We start from the raw sequence: 24,195 nt of genomic DNA, 5'->3' as shown, positions 1-24,195 counted from the left end.
CTTGGCCAAAGAACCTTCTCCCCATCATTGCCCAGTTCCTGGGATGAGCTGCACATGCTAGAACAAGTCACCAATGACCTGATGCTCAGGTCACTGGGTTGACCACCACGGCTGAGCATTTCTCACGTTTCTAGAAATCTTTTGGTCCGTCAAGAGTGGCCAATTCTAGAGATGATCTGAAATGGATGTACGAGACAGAACTGTCCGCTTGGCCTTCCAGGGTTCGAAAGTGGGCACCCATCTCTGGGGGTGAGGAGGGTCGTGGCCTCCTGGACTCTTCTCTGTAGGGGACTGGGATAAGATAAACTCTCACATAGCAACCCCACAGTGTATTCTTGGTTTGTGCGGCTGTCCTTTGTGTAGATTTCAGAACCATAGCCTGGGGATAGGGGTGGTATGAGTGTGTGTGCGTGGGTAAGTGTGCATGAGGGGTGGGGGGCTGGGAGCAGATGTGTGTGCAAGCTCAGTGCTGCTGCTGTAAGCATCGTGGCCTTGATGCCTAACTTTCTGCGGGCAGGCCAGCGGTGTCCTCAGAGAGGGGCTCAGGGGTGTTTCAATCTGTCTGGTGCTCTCCTCGAAATAAAGGATATATTCATTTTTTTCTGATTATAAATATATGTCTATTATCTACAGTTGGGAAAATGTAGAAAAATAGTGAACAGACAGACAATGGCTCCAACCAGGAAGACAATATGAATGAGCTGCTCCCAGCATTTCCTCTGTCCTGTCCTTTTCCCCCCGCCGCCTCCCCGACTCCAGGCTGCTCTCCCTGTCCCATTTTGCCTCTGAGTCTGAATCAGGCTCTACTTTTACTTCCAAACAAACCTGGGGTCCTCGCCTCCTCATCTGCTGGTTCTTGTGTTCTGATGAGGACAAGGGGAAGAGTAGCGGTGCAGGAAGACACCTGGAGCTGGCTCCCTGCCATTCCCTAGAGGGTCTTGAGGCCCACGTGTGGGTGACACCCCTTGCCTATCCCACACATCACCCACCTCCAGGCATAAAGGTGACCCTTTCCTGTTTCTCTGAGAGACCACCATGGGTAGGAGTATCCTCTTGAAGTCTCCAGGGACTGGGGTGGGGGGATGTGTGTGGGCTGAGGAGGGCTAAAGAGGAAGAGAGAGCTCTTGGGAAGTCTCCCCTCCGGTGGGCAGAGACAGGAGGTCTGTGTGGTGGATCTGTAGGAGATGATGAGAGTGATGGCAAAGCCATGAATGCTTGCTTAGCAGGGACACCAAGATCTGGGACTCTGGGCCTGCAGGGTCAGCATGGACAAAGTCATCAGGGAGCTTCTCTGAGGGGGCTGGAGCAGCAGCGGGGAGAGGAGGCCTTTCCTGGTGGGCAGAGGAGTGGGGCAAAGCCGTGGTGGTGGGCGGTGTGTGTCTGTTGACAGTGTGTGTGTGGACTGCGTGTGTGTGATGCTGTACTGAGTGTGTGTGTGTGTGTGTACGCACACACGTGTGTGGTGGGCCTGGGAGGCTCTGGGGGAAATGCAGGCTGGTGTGCAGGAGGAGTCAGGAGGCTTGCTCTCCACGGGCATGGGGTGGGGTGCTGGGGCTGGCTGATCCCTGGCTCCCGGCTCGGGCTAATTTTGAGCCGCCTGCTCCGGTTTTAGTCTCTGGGACGCCGTGAAGGTGGGAACGTGCTCCCAGAACTGGAGCAGCAAATTATGCCCAGATCCCAAAGGGGAACGTGTAATTTCGGAAGCTGGCCCAGACCTTCGGAGCACTATGTTTAGCTTTATTTTCTCTCCCTCTCGCACTGGTGAACTGCCGGTTTCCCTCTCACCTTTCCAAAAACGATCTGCATTAAAAATAACAATAAGGCTTCTGTGAGGTTCAGGATGAGAACCAGAAGGGCAGAGCTGCTGCCTGGCTGGGCCGGTCTCTGGGCCACTGAGGGTTTTACGTGGAGTTCATCTGGTCGATTCAAGGGTCACGGCCCTCTGCCCCCCGCCCCCCACGACATGTAGCCAGCCCCCTGGAATCCTCCAGCGGCGTGGCTGCGTGCCCGGCCGTTCTGCCCTCCTGCCTGTGCTGCTGGGCCTGAACAGCCGAGGGCCGGTTTAGGGGAGGCCAGGGTCCCCCTCAGCGAGGCTCCCTTCCCAGATCAGGGAGGGGACTGTGAGTTCCCAGACTACCTTTTCTGCATTTCCCTGACCCCAGGCGAATGGGTCTCCCTGCACCTTCCTGCTAAGGAAGGAAGGACACTGGGGCTTGGCCTCTTGTGGAGACTCCAAGAGCCCCCTGACCCAGGCTGAAAGGACGGAGGGTCTCCCTCCTGGCAGCTCTGGGTGCCCGCTCCGGTCACACCCCCTTCCCCTGCCTCCCTGGACTGTTTGCCCTGGCAGCGCTGCTTTATTCACACCTCTGCCCTTCACAACTCCTGTCTCCTCTGCCCACAAGGCATCTCCTGGCCACCTCCACCTAGACTGGAATGTGTCCCCCCAGGACCCCATCACCTCCTCCAAGACTATTTTAGGGGTGCCCCAAAATGTCACCCTGCCTGTAGCCCTGACCCCCACCAAGGCTCTCCTGGACCCTGCAGCCCAAGGATTCATCCTATAAAGTATGGACTCACCATACCGCGAGGTTGCAGGCAAGGATCTGATGCCAAAGGAGAAGGCAGCAGGTTTTCTGTATTAAGAGGTGGCGTGTCTATGAGACTGGTTTGGGGCAAAGTCGTATGATGCCCTGATGTCTGTCCTTGAGAACAGAAGACTCAGAAACGTGCACTGGCTTAGGAATGGTGCCCAAGCAGGGGTTGGTGTGGCTCAGCTGTTAGGAGAAACCACCAGCAGTGATGCAGAGCTTGGTGGATGTCTGAGGTCAGGATGATTGAAAGGCTGGGAGGACAAGTGAGAGTGGAGTCAGCGGTGCCCAGGGCTCTAAGAAAGCAGGCAGGAGACAGGCATGGGCTGAGCCCTCGCACATGCCTTACCTTGTCCTCGGCATGCACAGCCTGCATCTCATCCACACTCGCTGCTGCTCTGACAGTTCAAGGCTTGTGCCCGTTCTCCAGATGGGGGTGCTGACTCAGAGGTCAGGGTTACGTAGAGCACCGGGGCCAGGATTTGGAGCCACACTTGTCCAACTCCAAAGCACACATTCCTCCCACAGCTTTTGTAGCCTCCCTGGAGAGAGAGCAGAGGGTGCCCACTTGGAGAGTTCTGCTCCCTTGGGACCATCCAGTCTTCCCCGATGTGGCTTTTTGAATCCTGTTGCTAACCAGCGTGTTTAATTTGTAGTTTGCAGATGGTCTGTCGGGCTTGGCCCCCACTAACATGGCATCTTCTCCATCCAGTCTTCATGTATGTATTGTTTACCTATTTGGGGTGGGGGCACCTTGATTTCCCCGGGGGGACTGGGTGGGGTTAGGGAGTTAGGAAGGGAGCAGAGGAGATGGGGGTGGGAGGGGAAGAGAGGAGTTTTCTGAGCCCTGGCAGAAAACAGTTAACCTGCCCTGTGTGGTAATGGAGGGGTGGGGAGAAAGCTAAGCGAAGATTCTCAGAAACAGATGAGTCTTGGTGCATCCTGGGATTTACCTTAATCCTGCTTCCCTGCGTGAGGGCTGAGGTCTTGGTTGGGATTGCATGGGCCAGGGGAAATGGGGAAGTCTCTGGACCCTGACTGCTGGGAGGCGGGACATGAGAGGCCTCTGTGGGCAAGAGGCCTGTGGTACTGCAGAGCCCTGGCTGTCCCCAGCAGGTGCTGAGTGCTCTGCTGGGGCCCACAGTTCACACCTGCAGTTCCTGTTAGTGCTGCGTCTGTCCTCCTGGGCTGATTTCCTAGGTGTTATCTTCAAGGATCATGGGTCCTTCCAGGAAGATGGCTGTTGTGTCTAGCTTTCAATACACTCCCGAAGTCTCATGCTGAGGGCCAAGGGGAGCCCCAGGCCTGCAGGGGGAACCTAAGATATAGGAGCTCCTGAAAGTAAAATTTCATTCATGGTGTCAAGAGGAGGCATTGCTGTATTGGGTGCTTTATGGCTTCTAGGAGGAGGCAGTCTATATTTTAAGTGTTTTCTGATTTACCTGTTGTAGAAAATGCAGAAAACACGATAAAGTATAAGGCAGGAAAGTTAAGACCACCTGTATTCCTACCAATTGGAGATGAACACTGAAGATTTTGATGTGCCTATATTTATAGATATCTCTTCTGCACATTAATACTTAAAAAATAAAATCTGAATCTTATCACGCTTTAAAAACCTGAATTTTCTTTTACTTAAGAGTATATTGTAGATGTTTTTCCATATCTTTATATTCTTTACAAAATGCTTGCATGTCATTCCATTGTATGGATTTCCATAAAGTTTTAATTCTTCTCCCATCACTGGACATTGAATTTCTTTTTTTAAAAAAAGACTAAAAAAGTATATATCTATTTTTGACTGCATTTGGGTCTTTGTTGCTGTGTGTGGGTTTTCTCTAGTTGCAGTGAGTGGGGGCTACTCTTTGTCGCGGTGCCTGGGCTTCTCACTGCAGTGGCGACAGGCTGCAGAGGGTGTGGGTTTCAGTGGTGGTACCTGGGCTTAGTTGCTTTGCAGCATGTGGGATCTTCCTGGACCGGGGTTGAGCCCATGTCCCCTGCATTGGCTGGAGAAGGCGATGGCACCCCACTCCAGTACTCTTGCCTGGCAAATCCCATGGACAGAGGAGCCTGGTGGGCTGCAGTCCATGGGGCTGTTAAGAGTCGGACATGACTGGGCGACTTCCCTTTCACTTTTCACTTTCATGCATTGGAGAAGGAAATGGCAACCCACTCCAGTGTTCTTGCCTGGAGAATCCCAGGGACGGGGGAGCCTGGTGGGCTGCCGTCTATGGGGTCGCACAGAGTCGGACACGACTGAAGCGACTCAGCAGCAGCAGCAGCCCCTGCATTGCAGGTGGGTTCTTAACCACTGGACTACCAGGAAAGTCCTAATTTCTTAATTTTAATAATTGTCATATTTTATGTTCCTCAGAAGAGTTATTTTTAGTTTACTTTAAATAGATCTAGTGCATTTCTTGTTAAGTTTATTCCTAGGCATTTTATAGCCTATTTTGCTACCCAAATGGAATATCTTTGTTTTCTTAATATTTTTTCTAGCTGGTTATTGCTAGAATATGGAAAACAACATTTTTTTTTTTGTATATTTACTTTGAAACAGACTCTTTATTAAGTGCCTTTGTTACTTCTGATAGTGGTTAATTGATTCAGTTGAATTCTTCAAGCAGCTAAGATTGTTTTCTTCAAACAATAATAAATATGTCATTTTCTTTGTAATAGTTTTACCTTATTCCTTTTTTCAGAATAACATTTGGTAATTGAGATGCTAGTGAGTGAACTTATTTAGTTACTGATTCTAATGAGAAATTCTCTGTCATTTTTCCATTAATTAATTATGATAATGATTGGTAGTTTCAGGTAGATATTTTTGATTTTGTAAAGTGAAAGTTGCTTAGCTGTGTCTGACTCTTTGCGACCCCATGGGCTATACAGTCCATGGAATTCTCCAGGCCAGAATACTGGAGTGAGTAGCCTTTCCCTTCTCCAGGGGATCTTCCCAACCCAGGGATTGAACCCAGGTCTTCCACATTGCAGGTGGATTCTTTACCAGCTGAGCCACAAGATTAATACCTTAAAAATTAGATATGGGAGTTTAATATTATCCAGTGCCATTTATCAAGATGATCATTTTGTTTTCCATTGTTCTGTTCATACAAATATATATTGATACATATAATTGTCCTGCATTCCTGAGGTAAACCCAAATCAGGCAAATGGTCATGGTATTATAGCTGACTACAAATGAAGTCTTCTTATGCAGTCAATCAGGATAGGTAGTTGGTTGGCTAACTGAAAAAGTCAGTTTAATAGGAACTCCTTAAAAGTCAAATATAAGTACCATAAACACTTTCTTTTTAATCATATCCATGTATCTTCATTTGGCAATCATTTGATATATGCCAAGGCCTCTTTAAATTTGAATCTGCTGTTTAAGTGTTATGTTGTCCTTCTGGTATGAAACACATCTAAAAGGCATTACTTATTATTTTTCCTTTAGGTTTATTAAAGTTTTTGAGATCTTAATGGTAGGTGCAAAAGAACCTGAATGTGGAGTTCTTTTAATGTTTAAGATCCCCTCACACCTTTTTTTTTGGTCTCTTCACTCATACTTAATTTTCACTATTAAAAAACATCAGTAGCACTAAATTAATTTTCATAAATAAAATGCCCTTTTCTTTGAAAATTCAAATTATATGTATTTATAATGCTTACTGACCCAATTATGACATTAATACAACTGGCATAAGCAGATTTGGAAACAAACAATTCTTGGTGAACATTCGGCTCATCTCTGGGAGCTGCAGTGGATAAATTAGATTAGCTGCAGGCTTTCATCTGCTCTGGACCTTCACTTGTTAGCAGAGAGAATGGTTAGTTTTTGTTAATCCTGGTTAAGGGGAAGTCTGTAAGGAGAAGTTTTGGTGTGTGTTAGTTATTGAGTTAGATTTGTTATTATTTATGTAGGATTTTTGCATATTTGTTCATATGTATTACTTCTAGGTTGTCTTTGTTAGGTTTTGGTATCAGGGTTTTAAATGAGTTTCATAAAATATTTTCTGAGGTGTACTCTCATTTTGTGTGCTCTTGAACAGTCTCTGAGAGATGAGAATGATTGTTTAAAGGTTTGAAAATACATGAGAGCGATTCTTTATGAATCTGAATCATGCGAGTTGGAAATTACATGGTATTTTAATAGCCTTGTTTTGTGTATAAAATGTGTAATAATGTGAATCAATCTAAATTTAAAAAATGATTAACAGTCATGTAATTTAAAAGGTGGTGGCCAAATGAATTGTGTTTATGGTTTAGCTGGTAAACAGGATACCAATAATCTTTCCTTGAAAATGGTGGTTATATGATATGAGTTTTGAATTATAGAAGATCTTCAGGAAGACTTGTTTTATACAATTGGATAAGATGTGTCTGCTCTGTACTCATTTTATAAGACTGGGCCCAGCATCTATTTTGGGGAGGAGATTCTTTGATCACTTTCTACGTCTTCCGTCAATTTGGTGCCTTAGATGTCATCAGATATTGTTTATTACATTGGTATGGATTTACACATATTACTATAATAAAAGAAAATGCTTCTGTATCTGTTCCGTTTTTTTATCTGTTCATTCCTGAGTTTTTAAATTTATGCTATTTTATTTTATTTTTTGCTTCGTTAGGCTTAATAGCATTTCCTCTATTTTATGGTTATTTTTCATCCAAAGAACTGGCTCTTTAAAATTTTTGATTCTTCTGTGTACTTTTAATTTCTTTTTCTTTTTAACTACTTGCTTTTCTTATCTGACTGTACTGACTAGGACCATAAGTCTAATACTTTGTATAACTGATAATAGAGAGTATTCTTATCTGATCTAATTTAAAATGGAATATTTATGTTTCACCACTGACTATGAAATTTATAAGCTGAGTGATTATTAGCAAGCTAGGAGTTTTTATCATGAATGATGTTACAGTTTATTGGATGTTCCTTATGGATCTGTTGAAGTGATCATATGTTTTTTCTCTTTTAATCTATTAATGTGGTGAATTACATTAATAGTTCATTTTTTTTTTTTTTAATGCTAAAACAACTTTACAGTTCTGAAACTATCTATCCTGGTCATGTTACATTTTTTCTGCATTGCGGGGTTCAGTTTGCAAATATTTAGCTTAGGAATTTTTTTGCATCAATTTTTAATGAATGATAATGGCTTGGGACTTCTTTTTCTGATACTGTTTTTTTCAGGTTTTGGTGTCTAGATAATTCTAATCTTATAAAACGACTTGAGGCATATTTGCTCTTTTTCTAGTCTCTGAATAAATGACAAAAGCCTGACATTATCTGTTGTGTGAAGGTTTTGGTAGATTCATTTGTAAAACTGTCTAGACTTAGTGTTCTTGGGGATATTTTAAACTGCTGATACCATTTTTTAAAATGTTTATAGGGCCTTTGAGATCTTCTGTTTCTGTGTGAGTCACTTTCGGTGATTTATATTTTATAGGAATTTATCCGTTTCTTCCTAAAATTATTGACATAGGATTTTTCATAACAACCTCTTACTTTAAAAAAATTTTCTTCACCTTCTATTTATGTTCCTTTTCATTCCTAAGGTTATATTTTATTATTCTTGCCAGAATTTGTCAGATTTTTAAAAATCTTTTCAAAGAACCAGTTTTTAGCTTGCTAATTTAGCTCTATGGTTTCCTAGTTTTCTAGCTTCTAGTTGTTTCCTTTATTATTTTCTTTGCTTCCTTGGCGGCTCAGATGGTAAAGAATATACCTGCAATGCAGGAGACCTGAGTTTGATCCCTGGGTTGGGAAGATCCCCTGGAGAAAGGGAGGGCAACCCACTCCAGTTTTCTTGCCTGGAGAATTCCATGGACAGAGGAGCCTCGTGGGCTACAGTCCACGGGGTCGCGAGAGATGGATACTACTGAGTGACTAACACTTTCCTTTGATTTTTAGAGGGCTTGTTATATTTTTAACCTCTTAAGTGTGATGTCTAGTTGATCAGTTTTCAAACTTTCCTCTTTTCTAATGTAAGCATTTAAGGCTATAAAGTTTCCTCTAAGTACTGCTTTGTGCATCCCACAAGTTTTGATATGTGATATTTTTGTTGTTTTCTAGTTCTGAGTACTTTCTTATTACTGTCATATTTCTTTTTGACACTTGAATTGTTCAAAAGTGTGTTTTAGGAATTCCTAACTTATGTTTGTTCTTCTTTGTGATCTCTGTCTACTTTTTCTTTATATGTTTGATGCTGTGTTATTCTTTATATATTTGATGCTCTAAACAATTGTAGCATTCTTATATCTTTCTAGAGAACTCAATCTTTTAATGATATGTAGCAAACCACCACTCCTTGCTTTTTAAAATCTCAACTGATGAGTTTTGCCTTAAACGCTGCTTTGTCTCATGTTAATACAACTAAACCATGTTCTCTTGGTTAGTATTTTCCTAATATATCTTTTCTGTCTTTTTACTTTCAATTTTTCTGTGACTTCATGTTTAGGTATCTCTCTGATGAACAGCAAATGGATGGATTCTGATTTTGTGCCTCCTGACATGAACTCTTAGCGGGTTAGACAGTCTAATATATTGTGTTTTACTGACATATTTGGATTTATTTCTGCGATCTTGTTCTGTGTCTCTATTAGCTCTACTCTTTTCTTTTTTTCTCATTTTTTCTATTGAAAAATCCCCCCATCTTTTCATTCCTTCTTCCCTTTTCAGTTTCAAAGCTATGCATTGTTTTTATTCCTTTAGTGATTAGTATAGAAACTTTAACATGTATCATCAACTTAGCAAAATCTAAATTTAACTGGTATTTATAGCTACTCCCAAAATATTACAAGGAACTTAGGATGCTTTAATTCTAGTCACTTACCAATCACGAACTTTTGTTCAATATTTTAGTTCTACCGCAATAAATGACATTTTTAAAAGCAGTGTTTTTTTAAAGTAATCTTTTTCTTTTCTTTTAGCTAGACCCACATTGACTGTTTTGTTTGGTAGACCAGTCTTCCTCATCCTGGGATCGTCTTTCTCCCTGAAGAAGAGCCTACAGAAATTCCTATAATTAGGATCAATTCATTATAAACATTCTCACTTCTAAATTATTTCTTGGAAGTATTTTTGTTTCACTGTTATTCTGGAACTACTAGTCTCACTGACACTTACATCCTGTCATCACTTTGAAGATCCGGCCTCACTATCTTCTGGCTTCCTTCACTGTTGTTGTCTTCCTAAATCTGAGGACTGTCGTTCTGCTTTTAATTAGTTCTGGATAGTTATTTCTTCAAATACTGTGTGTTTGTCATTCTCTCATTCCCTTCCAGAACTGAGTAGATCTATGATGGACCTGCTCTAGTCTCCATGGCAGTTCAGCTTTATTTCATATTTCTTTGTGTTGCACTCTGGCTAATTTCTGAAGATATGTCTTCTAGTTCACTAACTGTTAAAAAATTTAATCAGAATGTAGCTGATTAACAATGCTGTGATAGTTTCAGGTGAATAGTGAAGGCACTCAGCCACACATGTGTCCATTCTCCCCCAAACTCCCCTCCCACCAGGTTGCCACATAGCATTGAGCAGAGTTCCACGTGTTATACAGTAGGTCCTTGTTCACCAAGCCTTAAGTTGCTTCTAAAGGCTAACCCCATCTATTGAGTTTCTAGTCCCACTATTAATATTTTTATTCTAAAAGTTCTCTTTTTTGCCCCAAATCTGCTTGTTGATTTTTGAAAGTCTCTTATTCCCTTGCCATATTTTTAATGCCTTTTAGTTTTTAAACAGTTTTTTTTCTTAAAATTCTATTTCTGATAATTCTGCTTTCTATTGTCACAACAGGTCTGTCTGCAGTTGTTTCTAACTGACTTTCACTCATGGTGCCTTGTTCATTGTGCGTTTCACTATTTCTGATTGTGAACTCACGTTCCTTGGAACTTTATCTGAGAGTTCTTTGAGGCCTGGATGAAAATCACATTCTTTCAGACAGGACATGTGTTACTTTTACCAAATGCCTGGAAATACTACAAATCCAGATTCACTTAAAACTAAATGTTTGGCTTGGGCTTTTTGGACCCCATCGTCAATTTGCATTTTGGCTCCTTATTTCTTTGGCTTTTTGCTTTTTCATTTGCACCCAAGTATCTTCTTTATATTCCCATCAGTTCAGCCATTTAAAAAGGATTTTAAACATATATCATTGGTTAATTTAGGTGTTCCCACTTGGAGCGTTTCTCTGGTCCTCCAGTTTGCCATTTTGCTAGGTCTCTGTTAGAGTTTTCCGTTGGACAGTCATGATGCTTCATGCACATTCTCTTCCCTTCAGGACCAGTACTCTAACTTCTTGTTTGCGAGACCCTCTGGAGACTTCCTGAGACCATAAATTGATCATTTGTTTTCTTCCATTTTTACTCAACTCTTTAACACTTGCCTTTGTCCTCATATTATCCCCCTTATTTTGAACCTTCATCTTTTCTTCCTATTGTTACACAGGGAAGTCCTTGCTTGTCAAATACCAGGAGCTCAGATGGCACTTCCATTACTGCAGAGGCCTCTTCTAATCTCAAACTCAGACGAAAGGAAGAGTGAAACAGTCTAAAGTTGCTGTAATTTTACTTTGTCAGCTAGGAATCCAGCAAGGTGGGAGGAGTAAGAGGGAGAATGGGATCAGAGGCTTTTCTCCTGGGCTGAAGAGTTTGTCTTCTGTGGTGGCTGTGGCAGTCAGATGCTGGCTGGCTAGGTCAGAGCCACAGTTCTTGTGCATGGACTTCGATATAAGAGTTTATTAAATAAAGGAGAGCTGATTCTTTCCCAGAAGGGAAAGACCAGGCAGGTGTGTTGCTTTAGGGATGTTTCTATAGTCTTGGCTGTGTGGACCCTTGACGCTGTGAGTTTAGACACTTGATGGGTTAATTCTCTTGGTGCTAGATGCATATTATTCAAGTTTCTAAACCAAGGTTGCCAGTTTATGATTTGACAGTGAAAAATACTTCTGTTTGGAGGATGTGACCTTGGGATCTGGCCTGTGGTCTCTCTAAAGGCTCAGCAACTGGGAAGTCAAATTGTGAATGGAGATGAGTAAAGAATCAGAATGAGGAGAGAGAATTCTGGGATCTGAAGTTGAGTGGGCAGCGGTCCAGAATGGATTGACACATGCATCTCCAGTGGTAGGGACAGCTTTCGTCCCTAAGCTGGGGACCGTCCCCCTGGTGATGCTGGTGTAAACAGCTAGGAACAGCCAACTCTTACTCCTCTTCTCTTCCATTTCCAGGACTGATCAGTTTGTTTCTTCCCTGACATAGTCCTTCCCTAGATGTATTAGTACAGTCTACTCACTATGGTTCAGGCTCAGTGTAGAAGCCTCTCCTTGCTCTGAACCACCTCCCCCCTACGCCCCCCCCCCCCCCCAACCCCACATTGATTTCATGGTCTGATTCTCTGAGGGCAGCCATATTTCCCTTAATTCCAAGGTTTGGGGGAATGCTTCATTGCAGCTCATGGATACTGACAAGAATTTATCCAAAGACTTTGAAGCAAAGGTTTTCTGAGCAAAGGAATCAATTACAGGGTGTGGCTCCCAAGTGAGGAAGCATTTCCAGAAGGCAGCCAAGACAGTTTGTCTCAGTGCAACGTGCTTGCATCTCTGACCTTGAGAGTTTCAGGGGGAGTATTTTAACTTTAATAACATGAAGTCTTTTTACCTGTACTTTTGTATATATCAGATGTGCTAATTAGGAAAGTACTTATCTTCTCCTTAAAGGAGGTTTCTTAAGGACATGTATTTGGCACTACTGGTTCAGCAAGGGTTATTGTATGTACTTGAAAGTAACGCAACTGTACTTCTTTAAAAATATCTCTGGTTTAGATGTGTTGCCAGTGCAGCCCGGCCTCCCCCCACTCCCATTAGTTCTGATTAGGGAGGTTTGATGCCTGTCACTGTGTGTAATCTGGACCTTCCTTTGTGAGTCATTCCTTCTCTCATTTTCTCAGAGCAAATACAAATCGCCCATCAAATGACAAGTGAAGGCACAGGGGAGGCAAGGGGAGGGAAATCAGAGCCGAAATCTGTTAGCTATTTGGAGTAATTGGTTATTTGCTGTGTTTGCTGGTTGGGAAGCAGAGCACATACTTTACGGTCTCTCCTGTTACGGGGGCTGGAGTCACCCGCCGATATTGGATCCTCGTTGCCGGAGCCCTTGGCTCCGGGCGCCTTTCCCCTGCTTGGCATTCCTGTGGTCTCCTCGGGGGTGCACCCCTCCTCCCTCGATGCGCACTGCAGGGGGGACAGCCCAGGGTGAGACTTGTCTGGCGAGCTCCAGGGCCTCATCAGGGAGGAAGAGACCCTAGCCCCCTCCCAGAAGCCCTCCCTGCCTCCTTCTTCCCAAGAGGTCTTTTTCCTGGTCCACAAGGGACCTGTTTTCCTATCCAGAGGAAAAAGATTCATCTCTTCCCAGAGGGAAATTCTTGGCTTTCCTTGAAATCTACAGGACAGGAAGTTCTCTCTGAGGTCTAATTTAATGCCTTCCTACCCTTGATGGTCCTGTCATCATCCCTGCCCCCTCCTACTCCCCAGCCTGAGTCCAAACAGTGCTTGGAAGTTGGTTCAGTGCTCACTGCTGAGTACAAGTGCCCCAAAGGAGCTTATCAACCTGCCCAGTGACGTGAGCACCTCTCTTACATTCACTGAGGCATGAGAAACCAGCTTGAATTAGCAGCAAGTTCAAAATATAGAATATTTGGAAAGTAATATGACTTTGTGTATGAACACTCACACAGTAACTAGAAAGCAGGTTGACTTTGGCACATAGTAGGCTCCCCCAAAATACTTTTAAAATTGAATTTAAGATAGCTAAGATTAGTGTCTGTAGTTTGATGAATGCTTCTGCAGCCCTGGGAAGGCCTTCAAAAATAGTTTTTCTCTTAAGTAGATGGTTGGAACTTTTGTTAAGCAAAACTGTCTACATAGGCAGAATGAAGGTAAGGCAAGCTTTTGCCCAGGCCTCGTTGGAATCATCACAGAGTCTGAGTTAGCCATGTCTCATTGTTTTCTTCACAGGTTTGAAGACTCTGATTGTCTTTCATTCACCCTACTGTATAGATTCCATTTGTTTGGGCTTTCTACATGGGTTATGGGGTGATACTGTTCTTGGAGGACTAAGTCATGGGCCCACATACAAACCTTAGGCTTCTGAATTTGGAAAGACATTTCCCACAAGTCTCCCACCTCACTTGGGCCCTCCATCTGGAACAGGCCAATAGTCAAATTGTCAGGTCCTGACCCTTCTCTGTTCACCATCTGCTTGACTGCCAGATTTCAGGCACACTTATTCACTGGGCCTTTTGGAAGCAATTCAGCGTTTTGGTTAAAGGTCTTCCTTTCCCTCCTGCTTCTGCTGGTCCAGCTTGAAGTCAGAGTAAGCAGAGTGCTGATCCCTCGACAGACATGGAGGCAGAACTACAGGGAATGTCAACAAGAGGCTGAAGGCCCGGTGCTCCACTCGTGGAAATAATTAAGGGATTCTTTTTGCCATGAGAGTGTAGAGTTCGACGGAATCAGCATGGTGGCTGGCTGTGGGTCTATGTCTGTTTGGTTTTGAGGGGCATGAAAAGCTTAGTGTGCATGGGGTAGGGTAGGTTCTGAGTTGGGTGTTGCACGTCTAGGGGTTTGTCTGGTTTACGTGTAGGTGTGAGCACTTGTCTGTTACATCTGTGTTTAGTTTTTAAATCTTGGGACATTAATTAAAGAGCTAGATAATCATCATATCATCATTCCAGTTCTGCAGATGCTGAGCTATGGGGAAACAGCACTGGGGGTCAAACTGGTGATGTTGACAATATCAACAAGAGCATTTATCATGGTCAACTTTATAGGTCACAAAATATCTTCGCAGACATCATCTCGAAGCCTACACTAATCCCAGTGTTGGGTTCTTACATTACGATCTTGATGATAATGATTTGTGCTAATGCAGAAATTTTTTTCAGCACCATCTAGGATGGCTACCTTCTGGCTGACATAGGCAATGAAGGCCTGTTTTCAAAAATGGACTTCTTTTTTAGAGGTGGGTGTATAGTCCCCTATAGTGACCCCAAGGTTTGACACTGTAACCTGGGTGATAAAGGAATTTGACCACAGGCTCTTGTATTTGATTTAACTGGTCATCCTGGGGAGAGAACACAAGTGATATCCTTTTTCCTCCCCAACTCTCCTAACATCACAGAGAGTCAGGCTTAGAATGATTGTTGTCAACTTTGCCATCCACATTCATGAAATGCATTAGGCTTATTGAATGAAAATGGGAGATTAAATGTTCTGACTGTGCTGTGCTGATTTGGGTCTTCAGAGGGATTAGGGTGCCCATTAGACTGGATCAAGCTTGGAGAAGCAAGCCTTTGTTACATGGCTCTGGTTGCTCAGGAACTGAATGTTGGCTATTAGCTGAAATTGGAGAGGCAGCCAGTCTGTGCCTTGATCAGACTTACTTGTTCAGCTGGCTGAAGGGTGAAGGACTCTGAACCTTGGGCACAGGGAAATAAAGCTCTGATGGCCAGACTTCTTGATGAATCCTGAGATGACACTTCAACAGTCAAGCCTTTTGCATTTGTTTCTCCTCCTTTCCATGTTCCAAGACTAGATGCTTAGCTCTTGCAAAATGAGGTCAAGAGCACACTTGGAACTAGAAAACGTGTGACCATTTCCCATTTGGAGCTTTGAATTATGGAGCTTTCCACAGAGGGTTGCTTGGCTTTGGTACATCTGGGATAATAAGACATGGGAGGACTCTCCTGTTTCTGTGGGGCTCATTCTTATGCGGGGGCTAACTTCTTCTTTGGCTTCTTGAGGAAGGGAAAGAAGACATGGTCATGAAGTAACTCCATCAGAAGCCAGGTTAGTGAAATAGCAGGGATGATATTTTCAAGTCACATCTGTGAGAGTGTTGAAAATATGACTATTTTTCTGCAATTCAACTTAATCTGTCTTTTGAGCTCACATTTTTTCCTGGCAGAAAAGTCATAGTAATTCTTCAACCATTTAGGTTTAAGCTTTAGTTAGTTTTGGATTTTTCTCCCTTGTCCTTACCCCTGGGAGACAGCTAAATTCTGGGTTGGGCTTCCATAATGTCATGACCTCCACACGAAGGGGCTCCTGGTCACTACTGTGTGTGCCCCCTGGATCTACTGGGCACACAGACCGTATAGACACTGTCTCATTATCTCGACCAGAAGACCCTTTCAGGTATCCTGGCTTCCTCTCTTTGCTGCCTTTCAAGCCTTTCTGGGGAGCATGGTACCGTGTGACAGCTTCTTTGTGACTCTGGGGTCTGCAGGATGTGATGAGGACTCCTGCAGGCTCTCTCTCCCATGACACCAATGCAGCCATCTATCAAATGCCACAAGCCCCAGTTTCTCTGGCAGTTTGTGAATGGTTGCTACTTATCAGATCCCCAAAGTTTAGGAGAGGTCTCTTCCATGTATACTTGGAGCTAACCTATGCGGGAAGGTGTGGGTATGCCTTATCAGAAGGTACTACAAATCTGAAAGAAAATGTGGTACACATATACAATGGAACATTATTCAGCCACTAAAAAGAATGAAATAATACCATTTGTAGCAAGGTGGATGGACCTAGACAGTGTCATACTGAGTGAAATAAGTCAGACAGAGAAGGAGAAATATCATATGACATCCCTTACATATGGAATCTAAAGCTGCCAGAACTTACACAGGACTGGGAAACAGACTTGGAGGGCACAGACAGAAACTTGTGCACCAGGACCCAGGAGAAAGGAGCAGTGACCCCACAGGAGACTGACCCAGACCTGCCTGTGAGTGTCTGGGAGTCTCCGGCAGAGGTGTGGGTCAGTGGAGGCCTGCTGCAGGGCTGGGGGCACTGAGTGTAGCAGTACATGCATGGGATCTTTTGAAGGAGGTCGCCATTATCTTCATTACCTCCACCATAGTTTGGCCCCAGCTAAATAGCAGGGAGGAAACACAGATCCACCCATCAACAGAAAATTGGATTAAAGATTTAGTGAGCATGGCCCTGCCCTTCAGAACAAGACCCAGTTTCCCCCTCAGTCAGTCTCTCCCATCAGAAAGCTTCCATAACCCTCTTATCTTTCTCCATCAGAGGTCAGACAGGCTGAAAACCACAATCACAGAAAACCAACCAACAGAAAACCAACCAATCTAATCACATGGACCACAGCCTTGTCTAACTCAATGAAACTATGAGCCATGCCGTGTAAGGCCACCCAAGACGGATGGGTCATGGTGGAGAGTTCTGACAAAATGTGGTCCAGTAGAGTAGGGAATGTAAAACCACTTCACTATTCTTGCCTTGAGAACCCCATGAACAGTATGAAAAGGCAAAAAGACAGGACACGGAAAGAGGAACTCCCCAGGGCGGTAGGTGCCCAGTATGCTACTGGAGATCAGTGGAGAAATAACTCCAGAAAGAATGAAGAGATGAAGCCAAAGCAAAAACAACACCTAGTTGTGGATGAGACTGGTGATGGAAGCAAGGTCTGATGCTGTATAGAGCAATATTGCATAGGAACCTGGAATGTTAAGTCCATGAATCAAGGTAAATTGGAAGTGGTCAAACAGGAGATGGCAAGAGTGAATGTTGACATTTTAGGAATCAGTGAACTAAAATGGACTGGAATGGGTGAATTTAACTCAGATGGCCATTGTATTTACCTCTGTGGGCAAGAATCCCTTAGAAGAAATGGAGTAGCCATCATGGTCAATAAAAGAGACCGAAATGCAGTACATGGATGCAGTCTCAAAAACAACAGAATGATCTCTGTTTGTTTCCAAGGCAAACCATTCAACATAATGGTAATCCAAGTCTATGCCCTGACCAGTAATGCTGAAGAAGCTGAAGTTGAATGGTTCTATGAAGACCTACAAGGCCTTCTAAATATCCAAAAAAGATGTCCTTCTCATTATAGGGGACTGGAATGCAAAAGTAGGAATGTACTTGGAGTAACAGGCATATCTGGCCCTGGAGTACAGAATGAAGCAGGGCAAAAGCTAATAGAGTTTTGCCAAGAGAACACACTGGTCATCGCAAACACCCTCTTCCAACAACACAAGAGAAGACTACACATGGACATCACCAGATGGTCAGCACCGAAATCAGATTGATTATATCCTTTGCAGCCAAAGATGGAGAAGCTCTATACAGTCAGCAAAAACAAGACTGGGAGCTGACTGTGGCTAGGATAATGAACTCCTTATTGCCAAATTCAGACTTAAATTGAAGAAAGTAGGGAAAACCACTAGACCATTCAGGTATGACCTAAATCAAATCCCTTATGATTATACAGTGGAAGTGAGAAATTGATTTAAGGGACCAGATCTGATAGACAGAGTGCCTGATGAACTATGGATCTGGAGGTTCATGACATTGTACAGGAAACAGGGATCAAGACCATCCCCAATAAAAAGAAATGTAAAAAAGCAAAATGGCTGTCTGGGGAGGCCTTACAAATAGCTGTGAAAAGAAGAGAAGCAAAAAACAAAGGAGAAAAAGAAAGATATACCCATTTGAATGTAGAGTTCCAAAGAATAGCAAGGAGAGATAAGAAAGCCTTCCTCAGTGATCAGTGCAAACAAATAGAGGAAAAGAACAGAATGGGAAAGACTAGAGACCTCTTCAAGAAAATTAGAGATACCAAGGGAACATTTCATGCAAAGATGGGCTCGATAAAGGACAGAAATGGTCTGGATCTAACAGAAGCAGAAGATATTAAGAAGAGGTGGCAGGAATACACAGAAGAACTGTACAAAAAAGATCTCCACAACCCAGATAATCACGAGGGTGTGATCACTCACCTAGAGCCAGACATCCTGGAATGCAAAGTCAAGTGGGCCTTAGGAAGCATCACTAGAAACAAAGCTAGTGGAGGTGATGGAATTCCAGTTGAGCTCTTTCAAATCCTAAAAGATGATGCTGTGAAAGTGCTGCACTCAATATGCCAGCAAATTTGGAAAACTCAGCAGTGACCACAGGACTGGAAAAGGTCAGTTTTCATTCCAGTTCCAAAGAAAGGCAATGCCAAAGAATGCTCAAACTACCGCACAATTGCACTCATCTCATATGCTAGCAAAGTAATGCTTAAAATTCTCCAAGCCAGACTTCAACAATACGTGAATAATGAATTTGCAGATGTTCAAGGTGGTTTTAGAAAAGGCAGAGGAACCAGAGATCAAATTGCCAACATCCGCTGGATCATCAAAAAAGCATGAGAATTCCAGAAAAACATCTATTTCTGCTTTATTGACTATGCCAAAGCTTAGACTATGTGGATCACAATAAACTATATAAAATTCTGAAAGAGATGGGAATGCCAGACCACCTGACCTGCCCCTTGAGAAGTCTGTATGCAGGTCAAAAGCAACTGTTAGAACTGGATATGGAACAACAGACTGGATCCAAATCGGGAAAGGAGTACGTCAAGGCTGTGTATTGTCACCCTGCTTATTTACCTTATATGCAGAGTACATCATGAGAAATGCTGGGCTAGATGAAGCACAAGCTGGAATCAAGATTGCCGGGAGAAATATCAATAACTTCAGATATGCAGATGACACCACCCTTATGGCAGAAACTGAAGAAGAACTAAAGAGCTTCTTGATGAAAGTGAAAGAGGAGAGTGGAAAAGTTGACTTAAAGCTCAACATTCAGAAAACTAAGATCATGGCATCTTGTCCCATTACTTCATGGCAAATAGATGGGGAAACAATGGCAGACTTTATTTTTTTAGGCTTCAAAATCACTGCAGATGGTGACTGCAGCCATGAAATTAAAAGATGCTTACTCCTTGGAAGGAAAGTTATGACCAACCTAGACAGCATATTAAAAAGCAGAGACATTACTTTGTCCACAAAGGTCCGTCTAGTCAAGGCTATGGTTTTTCCAGTAGTCATGTATGGATGTGAGAGTTGGACTATAAAAAAAGGTGAGGACCGAAAAATTTATGCTTTTGAACTGTGATGTTGGAGAAGACTCTTGAGAGTCCTTTGGCCTTCAAGGAAATCCAGCCTGTCCATCCTAAAGGAAATCAGTCCTGAATATTCATTGGAAGGACTGATGTTGAAGCTGAAACTCCAATACTTGGCCACCTGATGCAAAGAGCTGACTCATGTGAAAAGACCCTGATGCTGGGAAAGATTGAGGGCAAGAGGAGAAGGGGATGACAGAGGATGAGATGGTTGGATGGCATCATGAAGACATGAGTTTGAGTAAACTCTGGGAGTTGGTAATGGACAGAGAGGCCTGGCGTGCTGCAGTCCATGGGGTTGCAGAGTCGGACACAACTAAGCCACTGAACTGAACTGAGAAAAAAAAAGACAAATGAACTTACTTACAAACAGAGACTCACAGACTTAGTAAACGAACCTGTTTCCTGGGGGAAAGTGATAGTTAGGGAGTTTGGGATAGTCATGTACTTACTGCTATATTTCAAATAGATAACCAACAAGGACCTATTTATAGCACATGGAACTCTGCTCAATGTCATGTGGCATTCTGGATGAGAGGGAAGTTTGGGGGAGAACGGATACATGTATATGGCTGAGTCCCTTCACTATTCACCTGAAAACTATCACATCGTTGTTAATTGGTTATACCCTAATACAAAATAAAAAATTAAAAAAACAAAAACAAAACTGTGAACTCTAGATGTTTAAGAGATCTAAAGTTTGAGCAGCTCATTCATTTAAAAAGAGGAAAGATTGAAATATACGTTAATAACAAAGCAAAAATATGAAAAAAAGTCACCACAAATCTCTGGTTCTTGCTTCCTCTCCCTCTCTATATGTTCATCTTTTCTGTATATAGTATGAGAAGGCTGAAAAGGACATCCTTTTAAACCTATTTTTTTAATGGCACATTATCTGCTTTAGGAAATTTAAAAGCCAAGGGTCCAGCTTTCCCACCCCTGGCTGTTTAGGCATTCGTATATCCATCAAATATTTACTGGCCTCCAGATACATGCCAGGTAATGTTTTGAGGGTTGAGGACATAGTGTTAAAAAAGATAAAGATCTCTGCCATTATGGGACATAATAAACAAGAACCTAATTAAAATATATGGAGCGAGTGTCTGATGGTGATAATTACTAGGGAGAAGAAGTTAGGAAGGGAGAATGAGAATTGCTGGGAGGGCGATCATGATTTAAAATAAGGTGCGTAAGGAGGGTAAACAGATCATATTTAGTCGAGACTTGAAGGAAGTGATGCAGTGACCCATGGCTCCATCTGTGGGAGGAATAGAGCTCCTCTTGGGAGGAGCCTGAGAGTGCTGGCAAGGTTCATGGACTGGGTGGGCCACTGGGGTGGGAACAGCATGAGTGAGGCAGAAGTGAGGACATGAGACGCGGGAGGTGTGAGGGGCTTGTTGTTTTCAAGGGCTTTGGCCTTATTCTGAGTGAGCTGGCAAATCATTGGAGGGATTTGCTCAGAGAGGCGACATGTTCCGATGTGCGTGGCTATTGTGTTGAGAATAGATTTGGGGGCAAGAGAGAAAGCAGAGAGGCCAGTTAGAAGACTGTTGGCGATAGTTCAGGTGATGGGGACTGAGGCCATAGTGATAAGGGAGAAGCTGTCTGATTCCAAATGTGTCCTCTAGGGGGCGCCAATAGGATTCGCTGATGGATGGAATGTGGGGCGTGAGGAAGAGGCCAAAGTGACTGCGGGGGTTTTGGTTCAAGCATCTGGAAGGAAGGAGGTGTACTTGCTTCTATGAGGAAGACTGTGGAAGGAGCAGGTGGGTGGGGGTGATTAGGAATTGGATTCTGGAGATGGCACATTCCAGAAGCTTATTAGATGTCCAGCTGGAGATGTTAAATAGGCAGCTGGAGTTCAGAGGAGTCAAGCAGGTTGGAGAGAGTCATGTTGGGTTCCTCAGTGTATATGTTACTAAAGATGCCAAACTCCAGGAAAATCCGGGGGGTTGAGAGTGGATGGGGAAGAGAAGAGGTCTGAGCATGGAGCCCGGGGCCACTCAAGTGATCAGAGCTCAGGTGACAAGGAGGAATCAGCAGAAATTGAGACAATATGGCCAGTAGGGTGGGAGGACCACGGCTATAATGCTCTGTAAGGCAAAGGGGATATTTCGCAGACAGAGGAGTGACTGCCTACATCAGATACTACTGCTGGTTGACTAATGAGGCCTGAGTCCTCGGTGACCTTGACAGTCATGTTTTGGTGGCGCAGAGAATGGAAAAACAAGAATTAGAGACATGTGTAGACAACTCTAGATGTTTTTCTGTGAAAGGGGAAAGAAGATGAGAACCAAAAGTGGGATTGGAGAGTTTTCTTTTTGGAGAAGGCAATGGCACCCCACTCCAGTACTCTTGCCTGGAAAATCCCATGGACAGAGGAGCCTGGTAGGCTGCAGTCCATGGGGTCGCTAAGAGTGGGACACGACTGAGTGACTTCACTTTCACTTTTCACTTTCATGCATTGGAGAAGGAAATGGCAACCCACTCCAGTGTTCTTGCCTAGAGAATCCCAGGGAGGGGGGAGCCTGGTGGGCTGCCGTCTCTGGGGTCGCAGAGTCGGACACGACTGAAGCGACTTAGCAGCAGCAGCAGCAGCAGTGTTCCATATGACACCGATGGGAATGATCCAGGAGAAAGGGAAGTGTGATGACAAGGAGAGGATGAAGAAGATCACGTCCTTGAGGGGGTCAGAAAGCATGAGTGCAGGGGTAGCCTTGGGTCAGGGTGCACGTGGAGTCACTTCATAAGCAGGAGGGAAGACAGGTGCGATGCTAGTATTGGTGTGCTTGTGGAGGGGTGGGGTGGTCTCTTCTGATGCTTCTGTTTTAAAAGAAAGAGGAAGCAGGGTCACTGGCGCAGAGTGATGACAAGGAGGAGGTGTAAGAGGGCTGGGCAGAAAGGAGAAGATATGGAGAGCTGGTGTGTTCAGAGGAAGGAGAGCGAAGACCCAGGGAGCTGAGATGGAGTGGATGACAGCACTGGACCCCTTTGAGGCTGAGACATGAGCTTGGAGTGAGACCAGCCTCTGGTTTGCTCTTTTTAAGCTGCATTGGATGTGATGGGAAAGAGCTGGGTTTAAACCTAGGTTGGGTTGGCCAGAAATACAATGCAGCAAGAGAGGGCCCAGGGAATTTACAAGTGGGGGAGGGCAAAGGGGCGAAATATAAACTAGCTAGGATGTAAATTATGATTATGCAACGCGTATGATTTCTGTCAAGAATGAGGGCAATTGGAAGAGGATTTCCCTGTGGGATGTGGGATAAAAAGGGGACAAAAGTCACTGAGCAGCCAGTCAGCTGGGTTTACCAGGGGTTAGGAAGGTCACTGGCTCTGCTTCTCACCAGTGTGCTTAAGGAGAACCAGCCATAGAAATCACCTGGAACTTGGAGGGAGGAAGAAATTACAGCTGAGAGTTCTTAGGGAAAGTTGAGTGTGGTAAGACAGGTCCTGTTTGGTGGTCAGTTGCTAGTTCTTCAAAAATTTTTTAAACTCTGATTTCTGCTTTTGTTCTTTTAGAGGTTATCTGCTTGTGTTTTATCATCTGTTCTTTTTTGATTTTAACAGCTTTTTTTTTTTTTTTGAGATGATCCACATATGTACAAGCCCCTATTTAAAGTGTGCAATTTAGTGGTTGTTAGTTTATTAACAGAGTTGTGTACTCATCACCCATTGTCAATTTCAGAATGTTTTCATTATTCCAAAAAGAAATAATATACCCCAAGAGCAATTGTCTCCCATTGTCTCTCAACCATTAGTCCTACTTTTGGTCTCCATGGGTTTGCTTATTCTGGACATTTCATGTAAATAAAATCATGAAATATGTGGTCTTCTGTGATTAACTTCTTTCATTTAGCATAACATTTTCAGGTTTATCCATGTGGTTGCCTCTGTCGGTTCTTCACTGCTTTTTATTATCAAATAATGTGCCACTGTTTGCGTGTATCACATTTTCTTTTTTCATTGATAGACATTTGGATTGTTTCTACTTCGGGGCTTTTATGAATAATGCTGCTATGAACATTCATGTATGAGTTTTTGTGTGGACATAAGTTTTCATTTTCTTGGAGGAGAATTCCTGGGTCGTATGGTAACTCTCTGTTTAATCCTTTGAGGAGCTGCCACCCCGGTTTTTGAAGTGACTGCAATACTTTACATTTCTACCAGAAGTGAATGAGGGTTCTGGTTCCTCCGCGTCTTCATGAACACTTTTTATTATCTGACTTTTTGGTTATGGGCATCCTAGGGGTGTGAAATATTCTTTCATTGTGGTTTCTATTTGCATTTCCTTGATGGCTAATGATGTTGAGCATCTCTTTATGTGCTTATTAGCCATTTGTATAACTTCTCTTGAGGAAAGTCTATTTTAATCCATGGTTCATTTTTATTGAGTTGTTTGTCTTCTGATTTTTGGACTGTATGAGTTTTCTATATATTCTGTTTACAAATCCTTTACCAGATACACACAGGCATATATTTTCTCCTGTTCTGTGAATTATCTTTTCATTTCCTTGGTGGTGTGTTTTGAAGTATCCTGTTGTTCTTTGTTTTCAAAAGGTTTCAGCTTTAAAATTATGTAAGGAATCCATGTACACAATGAAAAATTATAAAACTTTAAGTGATACACAAAAGAAGT

The 24,195-nt window shown here is 43.4% G+C and overlaps 1 protein-coding gene across 22 annotated transcripts in view; it reads left to right on the top strand.

The window, feature by feature from the left end:
* Positions 1-24,195, top strand: part of DYSF (dysferlin) — a 224,180-nt gene that overhangs the window by 160,144 nt on the left and 39,841 nt on the right. For 13 of the 22 annotated variants that reach the window (XR_008200104.1, XM_052647718.1, XM_052647736.1 and 10 more), the window contains one exon: positions 3,245-3,307. The exons of the other annotated variants lie outside the window; for them this stretch is intronic. Coding sequence is in view for 12 of the 13 variants with exons in the window: in XM_052647718.1 (XP_052503678.1) it covers positions 3,245-3,307 (63 nt within the window). In the remaining variant the exon portion in view is untranslated. The remainder of the gene's footprint in view (positions 1-3,244; positions 3,308-24,195) is intronic. 22 annotated transcript variants of the gene reach the window in all.

This window comes from Budorcas taxicolor, chromosome 11 (assembly GCF_023091745.1).
Source record: "Budorcas taxicolor isolate Tak-1 chromosome 11, Takin1.1, whole genome shotgun sequence".
Lineage (NCBI taxonomy): Eukaryota > Metazoa > Chordata > Mammalia > Artiodactyla > Bovidae > Budorcas > Budorcas taxicolor.
This window is presented reverse-complemented; position numbering and strand designations above follow the sequence as displayed.